Below are 21,346 nucleotides of genomic sequence, written 5' to 3'. Positions count from 1 at the left end.
CAGGCTCTGGTTTCTCTCCTCAGCTGGCTGGGCAGGGCTGGGGGGGCCCCCGCACACCAGCCCCTCACCCAGCCCTCTGTGTCTGCCCCCAGTTCCAGCCTATCCTGGGGCAATTGGACGCTTATCTGTCCTCCTCTGTCCTGGACCTGCAGTAAGTGTGGGGCTGGCCCGGGGGCGCTGGCTGCCATGGGGGGGGGGCGGAAGGGAGCTGGTGGAAGGGGACTGGAGCTTGCTGGGTAACCTGGGAAGGGCTGTCAGGGGGCGGTGGGACCGAGGCGCTGGCCATGGGGGGGTTACAGGTAACCTGGGAAGGGCTGTCAGGGGGCGGTGGGAATGAGGCGCTGGCCATGGGGGGGGTACAGGTAACCTGGGAAGGGCTGTCAGGGGGCAGTGGGACCGAGGCGCTGGCCATGGGGGGGTTACAGGTAACCTGGGAAGGGCAGTCGGGGGGCGGTGGGAACGAGGCGCTGGCTTTGCATGCACTTGACCCGGGGGGCCCTGCTCAGCCAGGGTGCTGCCTGGCCCGGGGCGCTGACTGGAGATGTGGGCCCCCCCAGGCCGCACAGCCAGGCAGTGACTGTCCTGCACAGCTTCTCGGCGCTCTCGTCCGTCACGGCCCGGCAGGTGGACGGGGCCATCGCGGGGTTCTGGGAGCGGTGCCAGGCCAGTGACCCAGCCTGCAGCTTCCTGCGGGACACCGTCTCCTACCAGAGTGAGCGGGGGGGGGGGCCTCTCCTGGGTGGGGCCCCGGGCAAGAAGGGGGGACAGACCCCTGCCCCCAAAAGAGACGTGCCCAGGGAGCATGGCCCCATATCCATACTCCGCTCCCTCCTCTCCCTGCATCCTGGGGCAAGAGGCACCCAGCTGTGCCCCCCCATGGCCCTAGTGGGGTTCAGGCCGGTTGGGGGGCTCTGACTGGACAGAGAGGGAGGGGTTGCTCTGTCATGGACTTCCAGGCCCCATCTCTCGGCTCCATACAGCCTTGGGGAGGAACCTCCCTCAGGGCGACAGCCCTTCTCGGGGGGCTGCTCTCCTGGCGGTCAGGCCCTCATGCTCCACCGCCTCCTGGGACCGCACCTCCCTGAGCCTCCAGCAGCCTGGCTCTGCCAGGGACCCCCGATCTCCCTGCCCCCCTGAGGGAGCGATGCCCCCCGATCTCTAGCCTGCAGTGACTCTCAGCCAGTGTAACCCAGGGGGTTTACTGAGAGTCTGAACCCAGCCCAGGCAGTTCTCAGGACCTCGGCCTGGCCAGTCTCAGCCCTGGGCAGCTGGGTTTGGCCCCGTTCCCATGGGCTCAGGCTGCTCCCTGTCCCAGTCCAGCCCCCTCCTTCCAGCCAAGCCTCTCTCCCCTCCCTCACCAGCCCCTCCTCCGCCCTTTGTCTCTTGCCCCAGGGCCCCCTCTCCCTTCTGTCCTTTGTCCCCCTCGGCTCCTCAGCCCTTTGTCCCCCGCTGGCCACAACCAGCTGCTCCTGAGCTGGGGGGGCCTCCCTGTCACCAGTTGCTGGGGCCCCCATCTCCTGGACCCATGCAACAGCAACCCCTCCTCACACATGCAGCACATGGGGAAACTGAGGCACACCCAGCTCTCATACAAAGTCTCAAGAAAATTCCCCACTCTATGGCAGACTGGGGTGGGGGTGGCTGGCATGGAGCTGGGCAGGGTGTCTCTGGAGGGGCTCAGGCCAAGTTGGGCATGTCTCAGGCTAGGCATGGGAGGGAGGTGGCTCTGGGGGTGGATGTGACAGGGTTGGGAGGCCTCTGGGGGGGACTCTGACCAGGCTGTGTTCTCTCCCACCCGCCCCCAGGCCTGAGTCTCTGTGAACTGCAGCCCTGTGACCCCGTCTCCACAGCCTGCGTGTTCCAGGATGGGCTGGCCCAGTGCCCCTGCCGGCCGGGATACCACCCCGTCCCTGCCAACGGCCATGCCTGCGCAGGTTGGGCAGGGGGCTCCATGAGGCTGGGGGGAGAGGAAGGCTTTCAGCAGGGTGGGAAAGTGGCGCTTCTCCCGCCTCCCCCAGGGGCCCAACCGCCTGCCAAGGGCCGGAGTACCAGGGCTTGGGCAGGGAGAGGCTTTCAGAGCTCGGCACCGGGGAAACTCTCCCACGATCGCAGCTTCCCTGCCCGGGCTCAGTGGCTCCGGGCTGACCTGCTGCGGGAGGTGCAGCATGAGCCAGGCTGCCCCCAGAATGGAGCCCCATTGACCCGGGCAGCCACACACCCAACCAGGGTCCCTAGTGCCGGGATGGGGTACGGGCAGGGGGTGCTGCACTGACACTGCCGTCTCAGTCCCCGTGCCAGGCTGGGGGGATGACAAGCAGTTCTGCAGAAAAGGACCTGGGGGTTACAGTGGACGAGAAGCTGGATATGAGTCAACATTGTGCCCTTGTTGCCAAGAATGCTAACGGCATTTTGGACTGTATAAGTAGGGGCATTGCCAGCAGATCGAGGGATGTGACCATTCCCCTCTATTTGACATTGGTGAGGCCTCATCTGGAGAACTGTGTCCAGTTTTGGGCCCCCTGCTACAAGAACGATGTGGAGAAATTGGAAAGAGTCCAGCGGAGGGCAACAAAAATGATTAGGAGGCTGGGGCACATGACTTATGAGGAGAGGCTGAGGGAACTGGGATTGTTTGGACTGCAGAAGAGAAGAGTGAGGGGGGATTTGATAGCTGCTTTCAACTACCTGAAAGGGGGTTCCAGAGAGGATGGATCTAGACTGTTCTCAGTGGTGGCAGGTGACAGAACAAGGAGCAATGGTCTCAAGTTGCAGTGGGGAAGGTTTAGGTTGGATATTAGGAAACACTATTTCACTAGGAGGGTGGTGAAGCACTGGAATGGGTTCCCTAGGGAGGTGGTGGAATCTCCTTTCTTAGAGGTTTTTAAGGTCAGGCTTGACAAAGCCCTCGCTGGGATGATTTAGTTGGGTTTGGTCCTGCTTTGAGCAGGAGGTTTGACGAGATACCTCCTGAGGTCCCTTCCAACCCTCATATTCTATGATGGGGCATGGGCAGGGGTGCTGCCCTATCACTGTGGTCTTGGTCCCAATGCCAGGCTGTCCCCAGCTGTGTCTGGAAAGCAGCCAGGGCCTTGCCCAGCCTGTGGGCATCTCACTGTGTCTCTCTCCCCCTGCAGCCTGTGGCAGCGGTTTCTGGCTGCGGGATGGCATCTGTGCCAGGTGAGCTCTGGCATCCCACGGGAGGCTGCTCGCAACCAGGGAAGCGCCCATGCCCTGGGAGCAGCCACTGTGCATTGGCTGGTGCCGTGCAGCTGGGGGCACTGGCTTCTGGCTGGTCCCCTCATCGGGGACCTGGTGCCAACCTGGGGCTTCAGATCCCCCATGGCTCCGCCAGCGGCTGCTTGCGTGGCAGGGGCAGGCGGCCTAGTGGCTGGAGCCACACAGGCTTTGCAGACACCCCCTGTTACCCTTGGGTTTGGGAGGCCTCCTGGCAGGCAGCCTGGTCTATGAGGCTTGGGGGGGTGGGGGCAGGTGAGGCTGAGCAGGGTTTGCTGCTGGGACACACACTGAACCCCAGTCTCGGTCTCTGCAGGTGCCCGTTTGGCTTTGGTGGCTTCCAGTGTGAGGAGCGTGAGTGTCTGTGTGGGGCAGGGCCCGTGTGGAGCTGGGGCTGGGGCTGCTCAGCCTGGCCAGTCCCCCTGCCAGCAGAGCCCCAGAGCAGCAGCTGGGGGCTGCGGGGGAGGATGTGGCACTGATCCCAGCTGGCAAGGCCCTGGGACAGCAGGGGGATGGGGGCTGTGCTGGGCCAGGGACAGCGTGTGGTGCTGGGGAGCAGCCCCATGGTGGGCACCGGCCCTGCTGATGGATCTCTCCCCGCAGCCTTCCTGCTGGCGCTGGTTGGGGTGTCCTGCGCTGGGGGCGTCGTCCTGCTGCTGCTGACGGCGCTGCTGCTCCTGGGGTAAGACGGCTGCCATGCAAACGCTCCCTGGTGTCCCTCCCTCCCCACCCAGGGTGAGGGGATCCGAGGCTGCAGGGAGAGCCTGGGGCTGGGATATGGGCTGCGGGTCGGGAGTGAGGGGTGCTGGCAGAGCTATGGGGAGAGCCTGGGATATGGGCTGTGGGTCAGGAGTGGGGAGAGCCTGGGGCTGGGATATGGGCTGCGGGTCGGGAGTGGGGAGAGCCTGGGGCTGGGATATGGGGAGAGCCTGGGGCTGGGATATGGGCTGTGGGTTGGGAGTGAGGGGTTCTGGCAGAGCTATGGGGAGAGCCTGGGGCTGGGATATGGGCTGCGGGTTGGGAGTGAGGGGCGCTGGCAGAGCTATGGGGCGAGCCTGGGGCTGGGATATGGGTTGTGGGTTGGGAGGGGGGAGCGCTGGCAGAGCTGTGGGGAGACCTTGGGGCTGGGATATGGGCTGCGGGTCGGGAGTGAGGGGCGCTGGCAGAGCTATGGGGAGAGCCTGGGACTGGGATATGGGCTGTGGGTCAGGAGTGGGGAGAGCCTGGGGCTGGGATATGGGCTGCGGGTCGGGAGTGGGGAGAGCCTGGGGCTGGGATATGGGGAGAGCCTGGGGCTGGGATATGGGCTGTGGGTTGGGAGTGAGGGGTTCTGGCAGAGCTATGGGGAGAGCCTGGGGCTGGGATATGGGCTGTGGGTTGGGAGTGGGGAGAGCCTGGGGCTGGGATATGGGCTGCGGGTCGGGAGTGAGGGGCGGGCAGAGCTATGGGGAGAGCCTGGGGTTGGGATATGGGTTGTGGGTTGGGAGGGGGGAGCGCTGGCAGAGCTGTGGGGAGACCTTGGGGCTGGGATATGGGCTGTGGGTTGGGAGTGAGGGGCGCTGGCAGAGCTATGGGGAGAGCCTGGGACTGGGATATGGGCTGTGGGTTGGGAGTGAGGGGCGGGCAGAGCTATGGGGAGAGCCTGGGGCTGGGATATGGGCTGTGGGTTGGGAGTGAGGGGCGCTGGCAGAGCTATGGGGAGAGCCTGGGACTGGGATATGGGCTGTGGGTTGGGAGTGAGGGGGCGCTGGCAGAGCTGCTGGCTCTGGTGTGGAGCAACCACTAGAGGGCACCAGCCCCACTCCTGTTTGGAGGTGAGGCTGGAGGTGAGGCCCCTCCCCCCTGCCACCTTGCTCTGAGCATGGGGGTGTGGGAGTCATGGGGGTGCAGGGTGATGGGGGAGATAAGGGGGGACTTGGGGGCTGTCCTTAGGGGTTATGGGGGGGCAGTGCATGAGGGAGCAGGGCAATGGGGGACAGGGCATGTGGGGGGGGGCAGTGTTCCTGTGGGGTGCAGGGCCCTGGGACCCAGCCAGCCACTACCTGGCACTTTGGAGTGACTGGTGCCGTTGCTCTGGGGGCGCAGGGATTGTGATGACACAGCCGTCGGCCCGGGGCCATGGGCTGGGGCAGATTCTCCTGCCCTCCTCACCTCGCCCTAGGGCTGCTAGGCCGGAAGCCCCCCTACCCCCCCGCACAACTTGTCCTCCCTGTGGGTGCCAGCCCCAGTGCCTCAGGGCTGGGCCCACCCTCTCCCCATGACCCTGGGGTGGTTGGGTGCAATGGGGGGGGGGGCCCATAGATGGCAGTGAGGCTGAGGAAGGGGCAGTGCAAACCCTGCAGTGCCCTGCTCTGTGCTGGGAGGGCACCTGGAGCTGGCTGGGGTCTCTGGCCTGGGCAGGGCCGCCCAGAGGATTCAGGGGAGCTGGGGCCCTTATACCCACCGGCGGCGATCCGGGTCTTCGGCGGCGGGGGGCCCTTTGGTCGCTCCATGTCTTGGGCAGCACTGAAGGGCCCCCCTGCAGCCGAAATGCTGCCGAAGACCCGGACCGCCCCTGGGCCAGAGCTTGTGGGGCCCCTGCGGGGCCTGGGGCAAATCGCCCCACTTGCCCCCCTTCTGGGCGACCCTGGGCCTGGGAGGGGGATGAGGTTCCTGGGGCTCACGAGGGGGCAGCTGGCCTGGTAACTCCCCTCTCTTCTCAGGAGAGCCAAGGCACTGGCACAGGGCCCCAGCCTGGGAGAGCCGGTCGTGCTGCCCTTCCAGCCCCAGCAGCTGAGCCTGCCCCGGGTGCGCCCTCCACGGCCCCTGGAGGAGGTGGAGATCCTGGAGCTTGGCCGCGGGGACAGGCTGAGCCTGGTGAGTGCAGGTTGGGGGAGCCCTGGGGGGCCTGGCACAGCTCTGGCACTGAGGAGCCCCGGGTGAGTCAGCACCAAGCCCCTGGGGCAGGCGTGGGGGGAAGCTTCCCTGCCCTAGAGCCCTGGCTGTCTCTTTGCTGTGTCCCCCTCAGATGGCACCTGCGGGCCATCTCTCCCCTGGCATGGCAGTGGGCCCTGGCTGGCAGCTTGGCCCTGGGGCAGCTGCTCTCGGAGGGGCAGGGCCAGGACCAGCTTCCCCTCATGCTGGGGGGCAGGATGGGGGCAGAGGCCAGGGCATATGATACCCAGTGTCTGGGGCAATGGGGCAGGGGCCCACTCAGGGCAGGGCCTGACGCCTCCTTCTGTCATGCCTACAGGGTGCTGGGCGGGTGCTGGCCGCCGGGCCCCGCATGAAGACGTTCCGGGGCTCCCAGAGCTCGCCCAGCTCAGCTCCCCGGCCAGGGGGTGGCCAGAGCAACCTGGTGTTTGTCAGTGATGAGGAGTGGGGCCGCCGGAACTGCTGAGGGGCAGGCGGGGCACTGCCCCATACCTAGCCCCGTGTCCAGCTTGGGAGGAGACGGTGCCATTCGAACTCAGATCCTCAGCCCTGCCCTGAGCTGGGAGGGGCTGCCACATAGGTGTGCTGATTGGCTGGCATGGTGTGATGTATTGTGGGGGTGTCACAGCCTGTAGTCAGGGTAGGCCCTGTAGCAGCTGCCCCACAAGGCATCCCAGCCCCTTGGCCATGAGGGCTGGAGCTTGAGGGGATGGGGCCGTGGGCTGGGCCCCCCCAGTGTGGGGAACTCTGAGGGGGGCTGGTGGGGACAGGGCCATGGGCTGAGCCCCTCAGCATGGGGCATGCTGGTGGGGGAGGGATGGGGTTGTGGGCTGGGCCCCCCCTCCAAGCCAGGGGCACCCTGCAGGGGGGCTGCTGGAGATGGGACTGTGGGCTGGGCCACTCCACTCTGCTGGGGCATGGGGTGGGTCCTGAATTTTGTTTTAATTTCTAAATAAAAGGAGTGGAGGCTGTGCTGGGGGAGCTGTGCCCTGGTGGGGGCACCTGTACTGAGTGCAGGGGGGGGTGCTGGCCTGGCCCCGTAACACAGGCTTGGGGCAGGGCTGTGGCTGCCTGGAGCTTGTGCTGGCAGCGGTGGGATCGCTGAGAGCTGGGGTGTTCCCTGGCCAGGCACCTCCTGGGACTGGCAGCTGGGACTGAGCAGAGGCCACTGATTACTGGTGCCCAGCTCTGGGGCTGGCTAGGCCTGGGGCTGCCGTGTCCCTAGGTGGCCATCTCTGAGCTTGGGGGCAGGGCTCCTTGTTCCCTGGGGCTGAATCCTCCAGGCCTCTCTGGAGGCAGGGCAGCCATGTGGGCCTGTGCTCCATTAGCACTTGGGGGGGGGGGCAGCAGGCTCCTGCTGAGAGGGGCTGTAGGGCCAGGGCCCCTGCTTTCCCCGTCTGGGACACGGCAGAGCCAAGCACTGGGAGGGGCCTGGCTGGCTCTGCTGCAGGCTTCCTGGAGCTCAGAGTCCTGTCTGCTCCTGCCAGCCATCATGGCTGCAGTCCAGGGGAAGGGCCTCCTGGCTGGGCTGAGGACAAGCTGCCCCAGCGTCCTGCCCTGGGCCCCAGGCATTCAGGGATGTCCAGCCCTGCCCCACAGTGCATTATCATTGGAGCTGGGATCCCTGGCTTGGCTGCAGGAGGCACCTGGCCGAGAGCAGCTCACAGCAGAGCATCGGGCCCAGGCGCAGGGGGTGGCAGGGCCCTCCCAGGTAGCCAGGGACAGCTGCTGGGGCCGTGGGGCTGGAGGTTGAACCAGCCCTGTTGCAATGGGAGCTGAGGCCCCACGTGTTCCTGGGGAGGGGACAACCAGGGCCAACATGCTGGGGCTGTGGGGGATTCTAGGCTGGTGCCCCCTCTCAAAGAGTGTGGGGGACTCAGGGCCCTGCACCCCCACTTCCTGCGATTCATCGGGACTCTCACCCAGCCAGTAACACACAAGGTTATTAGACGACAGGTCACAGTCCCAAGCAGGGCTTGTAGGTACAACCAGGGCCTCTCAGCCGGGTCCCTCTGGGGGCAGGGAACTTAGACCCCAGACGTGGGGTTCCCTCCACTTCCGCAGACAGCCCCCGCCCTCCAGCCATCTTCCCCAGCTCCTCCCCCAGCCTTTGTCCAGTTTCCTGGGCAGAAAGTGTCACCTGGCTGAACCCCCTCCCCACCCCCGGTGCAGGTTACAGGCTCAGATATTGTCCCTCAAGACACCCCCTGCTTTCCCCTCCCCCATGAAGACAGTCCCAGTAAAACTAAACAACGTTCCCAGGTCATCCACCCTGCTACCTACTGCGTCACATCTCTCCCCCCTTCGAGACTGAACTGAGCGGGGTCACTCTGCCCAGTGACCTGGGGAAGTTCAGGGCCCCCTCTCCGGGACAATGCATCCGCTGTCAGGTTGGCACTTCCCTTCACATGGACCACGTCCATGTCATAGTCCTGCAGGAGCAGGCTCCACCTCAGGAGCTTGGCGTTGGCTCCTTTCATCTGGTGCAGCCAGGTCAGGGGAGAGTGGTCGGTGTACACGGTGAAGTGTCGCCCAAAGAGATATGGCTCTAGCTTCCTAAGGGCCCACACCACGGTCAGGCATTCCTTCTCGATGGCCGCGTAGTTCTGCTCCCGCGGTACCAACTTCTTGCTCAGGTACACGATGGGGTGTCTCTCCCCCTTTTCATCCTCCTGCATTAACACCGCCCCCAGTCCCGTGTCTGAGGCTTCGGTGAACACCATAAAGGGTTTGTCAAAGTCTGAGCTTGCCAGAACTGGGCCACTGACCAGAGCCTCCTTGTGATGCGATAGGGACTGTCTGCATGGGGGGGTGGAGAGCAGGGGGTGACTTTAGGTGAGGGACAGGACCTGAGCCAGGAAGGGGTGCGAGGAGTCAACACCTTTGTCCGGGAAGCCCGGAAAGGGATGGAGCCTGCTGGAGAGGTTTTAGTTTCAGTTTTGGGCTGGCTGGGAAGAGGCAGGAACCCCAGGACTGGAGTCTAAGCTCCCTGCCCCCCAGAGGGACCTGGCTGAGGGGTCCTGGTTGTACCTACAAGCCCTGTTGGGTTCCTGTCATCTAATAAACCACCTGTGTTACTGGCCGGCTGAGAGTCCCGGTGAATCACAGGAAGTGGGAGTTGTAGGGCCCGGACTCCCCCACCCTCCATGACACTCCCTCAGCGCCCGGAGAGCCTGCTGGCACTGCTCAGTCCAGACCACCTTGTCTGGCTTCCCCTTGTTGCACAGCTCAGTGAGGGGGGCGGCTATGGAGCTAAAGTGGGGCACGAACCTTCGATAGTACCCCGCCATCCCAATAAAGGCCTGGACCTGCTTTTTGGTTTGGGGAGCAGGCCAGTCTCTGATCACCTCCACCTTGGCTGGTTCCGGCTTCAGGCAGCCGCTCCCCACCCGATGGCCCAGGTAAGATACTTCAGCCATCCCCACCTTGCACTTCTCAGCCTTTACAGTTAACCCAGCCCTTCGGAGTCGGTTCAGCACTTGTTTAACCTGGGACTTGTGGTCCTCCCAGGTCTGGCTGAAGACGCAGATGTCGTCAATATACGCCACGGCAAAACTCTCCATCTCCCGCAGTAGCTGATCCACCAGGCGCTGGAAGGTGGCCGGCGCTCCCTTGAGGCCGAAGGGCAGGGTCAGAAACTCGTAGAGCCCCAGAGGGATGATAAAGGCCAATTTCAGCCTGGCATCTGCGTCCAGCGGCACTTGCCAGTAGCCTTTGGTAAGATCCATGGTGGTGAGGTACCGAGCACCTCCCAGCTTGTCTAGGAGCTCGTCAGGCCTGGGCATAGGGTAGGCATCAGATACGGTGATGGCATTGAGCTTTCGATAGTCCACACAGAACCGGATTGACCCATCCTTCTTGGGGACCAGCACCACTGGCGAGGCCCAAGGGCTGGAAGACGGCTGGATCACCCCCAAAGCCAGCATGTCCCTGACCTCTCTTTCAAGATCCTGGGCAGTTTTACCAGTGACCCGAAAAGGGGAGCATCTTATAGGGGCATGTGACCCAGTCTCCACCCGATGGACAGTCAAATTAGTGCGTCCAGGCTGGTTGGAAAACAGCTGTCGGTATAGATGCAGCACCCCCCTGATCTCAGCGTGCTGACCCGGGGTCAGCTGATCAGAGAGGGGAATTGTTTCCAGCTCCTGTCCCAGGCAATAGATCCACTAAAGGGTCATCTCCCAGCTCCTCCCAATGTCCACACACGGCCAACACCACATTCCCCCTGTCATAGTATGGTTTCATCATGTTCACATGGTACACCCGACGGTGATGTGCCCGGTTCGACAGCTCCACCACATAGTTTACCTCATTTAGTTGCTTGACAACCTTGAAGGGCCCTTCCCAGGCAGCCTGGAGTTTGTTTCTCCTCACGGGGATGAGAACCATCACCTGATCCCCGGTGGCGAAGGCACGGGCCCGCGCCGTGCGATCATACCAGACCTTCTGCTTCCTCTGGGATTGGGCTAGATTCTCCCTGGCCAGGCCCATGAGCTTGGCCAGTCTTTCCCGGAAGGTCAGGACATACTCCACCACTGACTCTCCCTCGGGAGAGGCCTTCCCCTCCCATTCGTCCCTCATCAGGTCTAGGGGCCCCCTTACCCGCCTTCCATACAACAGTTCAAAAGGCGAAAACCCAGTAGATTCCTGGGGTACCTCCCTGTACGCGAACAGCAGATGATGTAAGTACTTGTCCCAATCTTGCGGGTGCTGGTTCATAAATGTTTTCAGCATCATCTTTAGCGTCCTTTCCACCAGCCCGTTGGACTGGGGGTGATACGCTGAGGCCCAGTTGTGCCGGACCCCACATTTTTCTCACAAGCTCCGGAGCAGGGCCGACATCAAGTTGGACCCCTGGTCAGTCAAGACTTCCTTGGGGAACCCCACCCGGCTGAAAATTGTCATCAGTGGATCTGCCATGGTGTCTGCTTCAATAGAGGACAAGGCCACCGCCTCGGGGTAGCGAGTGGCGAAATCCACCACCACCAGGATGTATTTCTTCCCCGACCAGGTCGCCTTGCTGAGAGGTCCCACTATGTCCATGGCCACCTTCTGGAAAGGTTCCTCTATGATGGGCAAAGGTCTCAAAGCCTTTCCTCTTGTCCCAGGCCTTCCCCACCCTCTGGCCAGGGTCACAGGATTGGCAATACTGTCGGACATGGGTAAAGACCCCAGGCCAGTAAAAGTTCTCTAGCAGCCTCTGCCTGGTGCGCCGGATTCCCTGGTGCCCTGCGAGAGGGATGTCATGGGCCAGGTACAGGCCCAGTACAAGGATGTTTCGCGCCCTAGGCAAAACTTCCACCTTGTGCCCCCGCCCTGAGGCACCGCCCTCATGGCAGTTCCCCCCCCGAGACTCCCCCCCGCCCCAGCTCACCCCAGCCCCGCCTCCTCCCGAGCACGCCGTGGCTGCTTCACTTCTCCCGCCTCCCAGACTTGCGGTGCCAATCAGCTGAGGTGCTGCAAGCCTGGGAGGAGGGAGAAGTGAAGCGGCGATGACATGTTTGGGGAGGAGGCGGGGCAGGGGTGAGCTGGGGCGAGGAGTTCCCCTGCGTGCCGCCCCCCCCCCCACTTGCTGCAGGCAGCCCTCTCCGCGCCCCCCTGCCCCAGCTCCCTCTGCCTAAATGCTGGTGGCAACTGGGGCAGCCGAAGATCCAGCCATCGTGGCCGCTGCCGAAGAAAATGATGCCCCCCAAATCCTAGTGCCCTTGGCGGCCGCCTAGGTCACCTACATGGTGGCCCCGGCCCCGGCCAGGTACAGTAGCTTAGTAAAGTTCTGCATCTCCTGCCTTTGTTTCTGAGAAGCTCACTTGGGACAGTATCAAAACCCTTCCTGGAGTCAGCTCTGCCTGCCAGGGTCGTTAGCGCCTGTCACGGAGTGTGGGGGAGTCCGGGCCCTGCACCCCACGTCCTGCGATTCCCGGGACTCTCAGCTAGCCAGTAACACAGAAGGGTTATGAGACGACAGGACACAGTCCCAAGCAGGGCCCCTCAGCCAGGTCCCTCTGGGGGGCAGGGAGCTTAGACCCCAGACTTGGGGTTCCCTCTGCTTCCCCAGATCAGCCCCCTCCAGCTGTCTCACCCAGCCTCCCCCCCGGCTCCTCCTCCAGCCTTTGTCCCTTTCCCAGGCAAAGGAGTCACCTGGCCCCAGCCCCCTTCCGGCTCCGGTTAAAGGCTCAGGTCCTGTCCCCCTCCCCCAGGCAGACAGCCCTAGTGAAACCAGACATTCCCAGGTCAGTCGCCCGGCTCCCTGCTGCTTCACACCTGCCTCGCTAGCTGGAGACGCTCTCGGGCTTGGTGCACTGGGGGAGACCTAGTCTGTCCTGCCCAGTGCCAGGTGTGAACTGTTCCTGTCCGGGCACTGCTCCCTGCTCACGGACTCGCACCGAAGAAGCTTCCCCTGCTCGTGCCCACCCTGGCACCAGAGGCCATTTCTGCCCTTTCGAAGGGCGCAGCAGCTCTCGGGGACAGGCCTGGCACCACCGCTGCAGGTCCCCCCGCGGACTGGCCAAAGCACCCACTGCTGGGCTCACCTGGGCCCCCAGGCACTCCAGAGCACCAGCAGGAGGCAGCAGACCAGGTGGGAGCAGTGTGGGGCCAGAGAACGTGCAGGAGGGAGGCTTTGCGGCTCCAGATTGCGTCACTGGGGCTACCGGGACGCTGGCTGCCCCACACTGGTACCGTGCCAGGGCTGACCAGGTGGGTGCCAAGCAGTCAGCTGGGCACTGCCATTTGTGAGTCCATCAGGACTGTGGGGCACCCAGGGGTGGTGGGCACAGACAATGGTCCCACAAGATAGGGCTGCCCCAGTGCATTAGGGACAACGCCATGTGTGTGCCCATTAGTGCCCGCTCCAGGAGAAGGGCCTGTGAGCTGCGATGGGCACGGCCCTTGGGTGCCCCGGCAGGCAAGGTTTAAGCCCCAGCATGGGAGTTGCTGGCAAGGTGCAGGCACCAGGGCTTGGCACAGCTCAGGGCTTACCTGTGGGGACAAGCAAGGGCCCTCATCCCTCCAAGCAACACAGGGATCAGGGGGTCTTGGGGCCCCTGGTATTTGGGGACCCCCGCTATCCTCTCTTGCTCTGGCTCATGCATCCCTATCTGGCCAGGGGCGCAGGCTGGAAATGGTTCAGGGTCACCCCGAGCAGCTGCTGGGTGGCAGTGGAGAGGGTCTGGCAGGCTCAAGGGACGATGGTGGTGCCTACAGCCCCGTCCGGGTGGCACCAGGTGTGGGTTCCCACCGCTGCTGGCTTGCAAGCCTGGTACAGGAGACCAGAACACACCTCTCTGCTCAGTGGGGCCGGGGCCAGGCAGCTCGGTGCCCTCCCGCCCCCACTAAGTCTCCAGTGGGTGGCAACAGCCAGGTTGCTGCAGGGAACCCTGGAAAGCCAGTGCAGGCACCCAGCAGCCACCCAGCAAACACCTGGCATGTGTCAGACCTGGTGCCCGACATCCAGAGCCACCAGGCCGGGCTCCCTGGCCAGGGAACACAGCGACCTTGGGCACTAGGTCGTCTTGCCCGCAGGATCCCAACGGCTGTGCCCTGGGGCAGGGGGAGCAGGACCCCAGGCTCTGGAAGGGGGCAGGGGCCACAGCAGGGGAAGGCGTTTTGTGCTGTTATCGCCTGAGGGGGGGCTGGGGCTGGCATGAGCCCAGGCCCCGGACAGGATTGGCCCCTCTGGCCAGCCATCCTGGCGGCTCTGGGCCTGTTCCCAGCGGCACTGGGTGGCCCTGGAGTTTGATCGAGGGGTCAGAGCAGCTGGGGCAGAGGATTGTTGGCAGGGACCTGCTTATCACTGTCCCCATGAGGTGAGGACAACGGCCATGGGGCCAGAGCCTCCCGGGGGACAGGATTCGCCGATCCCAGCACAGGGCCCGCGTCACTGCCTGGCTCCAGTGGGTTACCCATTAACTTGGGCGGGGGAGGGGGAGTGACCCCTGCGGGCGCCCATGCCCCCCTCCCTGCCCATCACCCATGGCACTGCCTGAAGGGGGCCTGGCCGTGAGGGCTGGGCAGGGCCTGTGGTGCACGCTGGCCTCCCTGGCAGGGGCCGGTGCCCTTCCCCCAGAGCCTGCACCGCACAGCGGGCAATGGAGACCCTGGGGTGGCCCTGGCTGCGGGGCCCGGGAACAGCGGCTCTTGGCAGGGTGCAGCGTGCCAGGCTGTGGCAGAGGTGTGGGGCTTGGGGGGCTCTCAGAAGCCCAGGGTGGGTATTTCCCTCCACTCCACATCATCACCTCCTCTCCCCTTGGGGGGGCCTGGACCCCCCCCCCAGCCTAGGCCCTGGGCCAGGTGCTGCCACACCCCCCCAAGCCAGCCAATGGCATCCCTCGGACCCGCTTGGGGGGGCGGTGGGTGGAGCCGGGCATGGGGCAGAGCCAGTGCCACAGCCACAGAGCCAGAACGGAGCAGGGGCTGCAGGTGAGCGACACTGGCTGGGCTGGGGGGGTCCCAGGGGGATGGGGGAGGTGCATGGGAGGGTGCATGGGGGGTGAGATGGAGGTGCACAGGGGGGAGATGGGGGTGCACGGGGGGAGATGGGGGTGCACGGGGGAGATGGGGGTGCATGGGAGGGTGCATGGGGGGTGAGATGGGGGTGCACAGGGTACAAGATGCCCATGGGCTGGGGGTGCATCGAGGTTGATGGGCGGGACACGGGGAGCTGCAGTGGCTGGGGGGCTGGACCCCAGACGGGGCAGGCAGAGGGTCCCCCTGCAGGTGCTCCCAGGCTAGGCAGCTCTGGGCGTTTACCTGGGGAGTCTCAGAGCTGAGCCGGGGTGGGGGTGGGGGCAGGGGGTGGCTAGTGCTGCCAGCAGCCCCAAAGAGGCCAGTCTGGAGGCTGTGGGGAGCCAGCTGGGGGGCATGGGAGCCCTGCTGCCCAGCACCCTGCAGGGTACTGAGCACAGCTGCCCCATGCAGCCCCAAGCTCTGCTGGTACCCCTCTCTCCTGACCTGCAACCCTTGCTAGCCCAGCTCTGTGTCCCCCACCAGCTCTGCTGGTGCCACTCACTCCCGACCTGCAGCCCCTGCTAGCACAGCTCTGTGCCCCTGTGACAGTGCTGCCCGTGGGAGCCAGCTGAGGTCACTCAATCAGGGTGAATTGCAAACAAAACAGGGCAGACAAACCCCAAACGCTGGTGGTTATTCCAATACTTAGATTTACCAACCAGCTCCAAACAGCTTCTATAGGACCTCACTGGTTACTCAGAGTCCAAACAACACAGTTCCCTTAAAGTGCCCAGCCTCAGGCCTCCGTCCAGCACACCTGTCAGATATGATGATGATTCCTGAAAATCTTATCTCATCATATAAAAGCAAAGGTTCTTTCAATCCCAAAGGATCAGCCACATACTCAGGTCCAATTATAACTTAGATCTTACCCAAAATACACACTATAGTCAATTCTTATTAACGAAGGTAAAATTTATTTAAAAAGAAAAGAGAGAGAGTGATGGTTAAAAGATCAATCTACAGACAGACTTGAATTCAATTCTTGAGGTTCAGAGACAGCAGAGATGAGCTTGTAGTTACCAAAAGTCCTTTTAGAAATAGTCCAGAGGTTATAGTCCAATGTCCATATTCAGGGTGGCTCTAGTCAATGACTGGGGATCACAATCCTTATGGTTTAAGGTTTCCCCCTCTTGAAACCCAAAGCAGTTCTGAGATGAAGTACGATCATGTCCCAGGTTCTTATACATTTCCAGCAGCCTTTCGGCCTGAGAAAACAATCGGCTTAACTCCTTTTCCCAAACATCCTGGCAATTAGCCCAGGGTAATTTATCCATTAAACCAGGGTAGGCAACCTATGGCACGGGTGCTGAAGGCAGCACGCAAGCTGATTTTCAGTGGCACTCACACTGCCCGGGTCCTGGCCTTTGGTCCGGGGAGCTCTGAATTTTAATTTAATTTTAAATGAAGCTTCTTAAACATTTTAAAAGCCTTATTTACTTTACATACAACAATCGTTTCGGTCTATATTATAGACTTATAGAAAGAGACCTTCTGAAAAACGTTAAAATGTATGACTGGCACATGAAACCTTAGAGTGAATAAATGAAGACTCGGCACAGCACCGCTGAACGGTTGTCGACCCCAGCATTAAACAGTTCTGATACAGGTTACCACAACCTTCAGAGAGACACAGAGACAATAATACTATTTCACTCAAGTGTCTTCCTAAATGTTAATCTTCCTTTTTTGACCTTTGAATCAAAGCTATAGTGATGGACAAGACTTGTTTGCTGACATCCCAACCCTGAGTAAACACCTCCCCTTCTGCCTCTACCAGCGCCAGCTGCATCTCAAAGCTCTGTTCATTTACAGATCTTCCTAACTAGTCTCTGAAGTTGGGCCCTGGGTCAGGTCAGTCTGGGAGTGAATTAACTCTTTCTGGCCCTGTCACCTTCCAATGAGATATTAGATCAGATTCATAACGTCACACCCCCAGTGCAAAATTGCTGCAGGAAGGGATGACGTAAACATCCCTGACTGCATCCCAAGGGCTCCCCCTCCTGGGTTCTGTCTCACTACAGCTAGCGCTGGGTTAGAAGCCGTACCAGTGTATAACAGAAATGGTTTCACCAAACTTGTGTTCAATAACATGATTAGACTAACAGAAGTTTTGGAGCATGAGCTTTCGTGGGTGAACAACCACTTCGTCAGATGCATGTCAGTGAAGTGGGTATTCACCCACGAAAGCTCATGCTCCAATACGTCTGTTAGTCTATAAGGTGCCACAGGATTCTTTGCTGCTTTTACAGATCCAGACTAACACGGCTCCCCCTCTGATACAATAACATGATTGAATCTCTTTACAAACTCAAGGTAAAACCTGGTGAGAACAACAGTGGATTGGATCTGCTTTTGCAGCATGTTTATTGTATGTCTCATGTGATCTTGCTAAAGAAAACAGCTACTTTATCCATACAAGCTCTGGCAAATGGTTGGAACCCAATTAACATCAAGTTAATGTAGATATTAACTTTGTTCATAGTACAGGAATCTTGGCATTTAGCTGTGAAAGCAATTTGATAGCGTGCCTCAGTTTCCATTTTCATACAGCACATCAGATGTGGAATGTCTTTTCTCCTATGAAAAGTCCCAATACTGTTTACGGGCACTAGCAGTGAAACATCAGTATAACAAGGCCTTTTAACATAAAGTGTGTCTTCATGCAGTACTCTTAACATGTTCAAGAGATTTTCCAAAAGATTGGGCACATTATACATTTTTACATTTCTTGGTAATAGCAACACACTAGTTACAAAAATCACCATTAGCAATAACAACAAATTCATTGCAAGTGTCCATTTACAATTATGTTTGTCATGCCGTACCTTTGGCTCAATACCATTGGAGTTTTGGAGTTTTAGGGTTACCTCGTGGCTTCCCTTTGCAAAATTCAGTTTTCTCTTTCCTCCTTGTTCTGCAGGATCACACCCTGATTTCTCTTGCTTAACAGAATTCACTGGCTGATGGGGTGGGCTCTCTGTGCTAACAGCTATTAGCAAGTCTGTCTTCTCCCTGCCAGCCAGGTTATTTGTATCAACACAAACACCAGCTTTTAACTTCTTAGCTGCTACCGATTCCAAGGCTGGACTCTGTCTTACAGAGATACCACACGAATCCAAAGGGTCTGAGGGTGAGAGTTTGCTTGCTCTCCCCTGCATCCTCAAGCATTCGGCCATAAAACTGTTCTGCTCTGACACACCAGTAACCCAATCTGTCCTCAGACCCTGAAGCACAGACTGCTCACCCACAGAATCAGCATGGAGACATTCCTGTTCCAACACCATTGTCTTCTCAACAAGCTGGCCAAACCCAGCCACGCGGTTATGGGGCTGCTCAACTTTCTTAACAGCTTCTACTCCATCTGAGAGCTTCTCTAAGCTCCCCACACTGGATCTTTCAAAAGGAAAGTCAGTGGATCCATTCACAACAGAAAATTTCTGGCTGTTAGGAACTGAAACTTCCTTGATTGAATCACTTTCACACCCTTTAGCTGTAACAAGCTACTTGCACAGGTTCCCATGAGGATCCCTTTCATAGATTCATAGACTCTAGGACTGGAAGGGACCTCGAGAGGTCATTGAGTCCAGTCCCCTGCCCTCATGGCAGGACCAAATACTGTCTAGACCATCCCTGATAGACATTTATCTAACCTACTCTTAAATATCTCCAGAGATGGAGATTCCACAGCCTCCCTAGGCAATTTATTCCAGTGTTTAACCACCCTGACAGCTGCAGCGGCACAGGAGCCAGCAAACAGAGTTGCCAACAGGGGAGTTTCAGAGGGAGTTCTCTTGGAGGAGCAGGTTTTTGTAGTTCGTAGTTTGTGGATTGTATTGTGGTGTGTGTGTGTGTGTGTGTGTGTGTGTGTGTGTGTGTGTGTGTGTGTGTGGAGGCTGCTAGGGGCAGTGTGCTGGGAGAGCAGCGGAGCCCTGATTAGGGGGCGGGGCTTACCTGATTAGGGGTCCTATCAAAGTAGCCAGCCAGGCAGGCAGCGGCACAGGAGCCAGCAAACAGAGCTGGGAACAGGGGCGTTTCAGTGGGAGTTTCCAGGGGCAGGTTGCAGGAGAGATTAAGACAGAGGAACCGCCAAGCAAGTCAAGGGATAGGGTGGTGGTCTGGTGCCTGCTGGGGGTTTGTGTTGTGTTGACTACCAGGCTTTAGGCAGGAAGGCCATGACTGATACAGAGGCAGCAGTGAAAGACACAATGAAGATGACTGGATGTGGAAGCTGCAGCATGTACATGATCCTGGAAGGGGCACCTGAAAAGAGTTTTGTCTGCATGAAGTGCCGCCTGGTAGAGCTGTCAGGGACTCTAACCCCGACGGCAAAGGCTGCGTTGCCTCAGGGTCCGATCCCCCACCGGAGAGTCAGACGAGTCCCGGCGGAGTCGCCAAAGATGTCAGGGACTCTAACCCCGACGGCAAAGTTCGTTGTCTGACCGCAAGAGAGACAGGCAACACCAGCAAGGTCCGATCAAAAGCTCTTTATTGACAAGTGCACGCATCAAAATAGAGCAGCTCGTCTCCAGAGAGAACCAGCCCCCTCTTTACATCTTAGTATAAGCCTATATAGACAGTTCCGTCGCATCATAAATTATTCACTAGAGCAACCCACCCCCTTCTTCTAACAACTAGAAACTAGACACCTTTAGTATACATGCATGCCTAAAGTTAGACATGTAGGGGAGTTAAAAACAAACAAAGAACAAAACCAGGGAGTGAAAACAAGGAGGCTGGGAAACTAGGGCTCTTATCACTTCTTCGAAGGAGCTGCCCGAACACAGCACATCTGGTACTATGCCAGGAATGCAGCTTCTCGCTTATCTCACTTTTTCCCAGCGCTTGTGAGACATGCTGCTGCTTCTCAGTGTTTTCCACTCAGGGATTACCCACAAACCTCTGTTAGCCTGACTTTGGTCAGGTTGGCATACCTGGTTTTTCTGCTATATCTTTATTCAGGCCTAACAGAGCTGATGGAAGAGAAGATCTGAGGACTGGAGATGCAGGTGCAAATTCTGGTCGAGATTGGGGGGGGGGGGGTTTGAGCAGACGATGGAGCACAGACACGAGGGGGCTGAAGGGATAAGCTCAGACCTGCAGATGGAAGCAGGACCAAAGAACTCAGAGGAGAGACTGCTGGGGGAGGAAAGTGGACAGTGGAAGAATGTGACCAAGAGAACCAGGCAGAGGAAAAGATGGGCCAGTGAAGGAGAAATAGAACTCAGGAACAGGTTTGCAGAGTTGGAAAATGGAGAAGGGGCACAGCAGGTGATCGCTGAAGGAGAGAGGGCAAGGAAAAAGAGAAGAGCTGCTAGTCCTACAGGAAGAGGGGAGGAGTCAATGGAGGCAACACCAAATATAAGCCCCAAGAGGATTGCAAGGGTGAATAGGAATCGAGAGGACTTGCAGCCAGTGGGCGCAGGGGATAGACCGGAGAATCACACTGTCACCAGGAAAAGGCAGGTCTACGTGACTGGAGACTCCTTACTGAGAAGAACAGACAGGCCTGTAACTAGAGCTGATCCAGAGAACAGAAGGGTGTGCTGTCTGCCGGGTGCTAAGACACAGGATGTGGACCTGAGGCTGAAAAGGATCCTAGCTGGAGTGGGAAAGAATCCGTTGATTGTCCTTCATGTGGGAACGAATGATACGGCTAGATTCTCGCTGGAACGTATCAAGGGAGACTATGCCAGACTAGGGAAGACGCTTAAGGAAATCGAGGCTCAGGTGATCTTCAGAGGGATTCTGCCAGTTCCTCGAGAAGGGCAACAAAGGTGTGACAAGATTATGGTGATCAACAGATGGCTCAGGCTGTGGTGCTATAAGGAGGGCTTTGGGATGTATGGCCATTGGGAAGCATTCATGGACAGAGAACTGTTCTCTCGGGATGGACTTCACCTGAGTAAGGAGGGAAATAGACTTCTAGGATGGAGGCTCGCTGAACTGATTAAGAGAGCTTTAAACTAGGAATTTGGGGGAGATGGTTGGGAGATGTTCAGGAGATCTCCACGCCGGAATGTAACCTTGAGAGGGAAGTAAACAAAGTAAGAGGGGTTACAGCCGTGGACAGAAGAATTGGCATAAGGAGGAAGGGTAGTGTAGATAGCAGACTATCAGGTGATGTTGGTGGTAGAATGTCTGTGCCTAACAGGGTACAGAACGTGAGTGAAGCCAAACGGCAAAAATTAAGATGTCTGTACACTAATGCGAGGAGCCTAGGGAACAAAATGGAGGAACTAGAGCTACTGGTGCAGGAAGTGAAACCGGATATTATAGGGATAACAGAAACATGGTGGAATAGTAGTCATGACTGGAGTATGGGTATTGAAGGCTATGTGCTATTTAGGAAAGATAGAAATAAAGGCAAAGGTGGTGGAGTAGCATTGTACATCAATGAGGAGGTTAAGTGTAAAGAAATAAGAAGTGATGGAATGGACAAGACCGAGTCTGTCTGGGCAAAAATCACACTGGGAAAGAAAGCTACTAGAGCCTCCCCTGAGATAGTGCTTGGGGTGTGCTACAGACCGCCGGGATCTGATTTGGAGATGGATAGAGACCTCTAATGTTTTTAATGAAGTAAACACTAATGGGAATTGTGTGATCATGGGAGACTTTAACTTCCCAGATATAGACTGGAGGACAAGTGCTAGCAAGAATAATAGGGCTCAGATTTTTCTGGATGTGATAGCTG

At 59.2% G+C, this 21,346-nt stretch overlaps 1 protein-coding gene across 3 annotated transcripts in view; it reads left to right on the top strand.

Annotated features, from left to right (window-relative positions):
* Positions 1–6,902, top strand: part of LOC115642927 (protein HEG-like) — a 42,772-nt gene extending 35,870 nt beyond the window's left edge. Inside the window, exons 6-13 of one of the 3 annotated variants that reach the window (XM_030546614.1) lie at positions 93–151; positions 558–712; positions 1,806–1,934; positions 3,135–3,177; positions 3,551–3,588; positions 3,838–3,916; positions 5,937–6,090; positions 6,467–6,902. In XM_030546614.1, coding sequence (XP_030402474.1) covers positions 93–151; positions 558–712; positions 1,806–1,934; positions 3,135–3,177; positions 3,551–3,588; positions 3,838–3,916; positions 5,937–6,090; positions 6,467–6,613 — 804 coding nt within the window. In that variant the 3' untranslated portion in view covers positions 6,614–6,902. The remainder of the gene's footprint in view (positions 1–92; positions 152–557; positions 713–1,805; positions 1,935–3,134; positions 3,178–3,550; positions 3,589–3,837; positions 3,917–5,936; positions 6,091–6,466) is intronic. The other 2 variants (XM_030546615.1, XM_030546616.1) reach the window with 2 other exon arrangements.
* The last annotated feature ends 14,444 nt before the right edge of the window (positions 6,903–21,346 follow it).

Source organism: Gopherus evgoodei, unplaced genomic scaffold (genome assembly GCF_007399415.2).
Source record: "Gopherus evgoodei ecotype Sinaloan lineage unplaced genomic scaffold, rGopEvg1_v1.p scaffold_47_arrow_ctg1, whole genome shotgun sequence".
NCBI classification, from domain to species: Eukaryota; Metazoa; Chordata; order Testudines; family Testudinidae; genus Gopherus; species Gopherus evgoodei.
The sequence above is the reverse complement of the archived record's forward strand: the minus strand, read 5'-3'. Positions and strand labels throughout refer to the sequence as shown.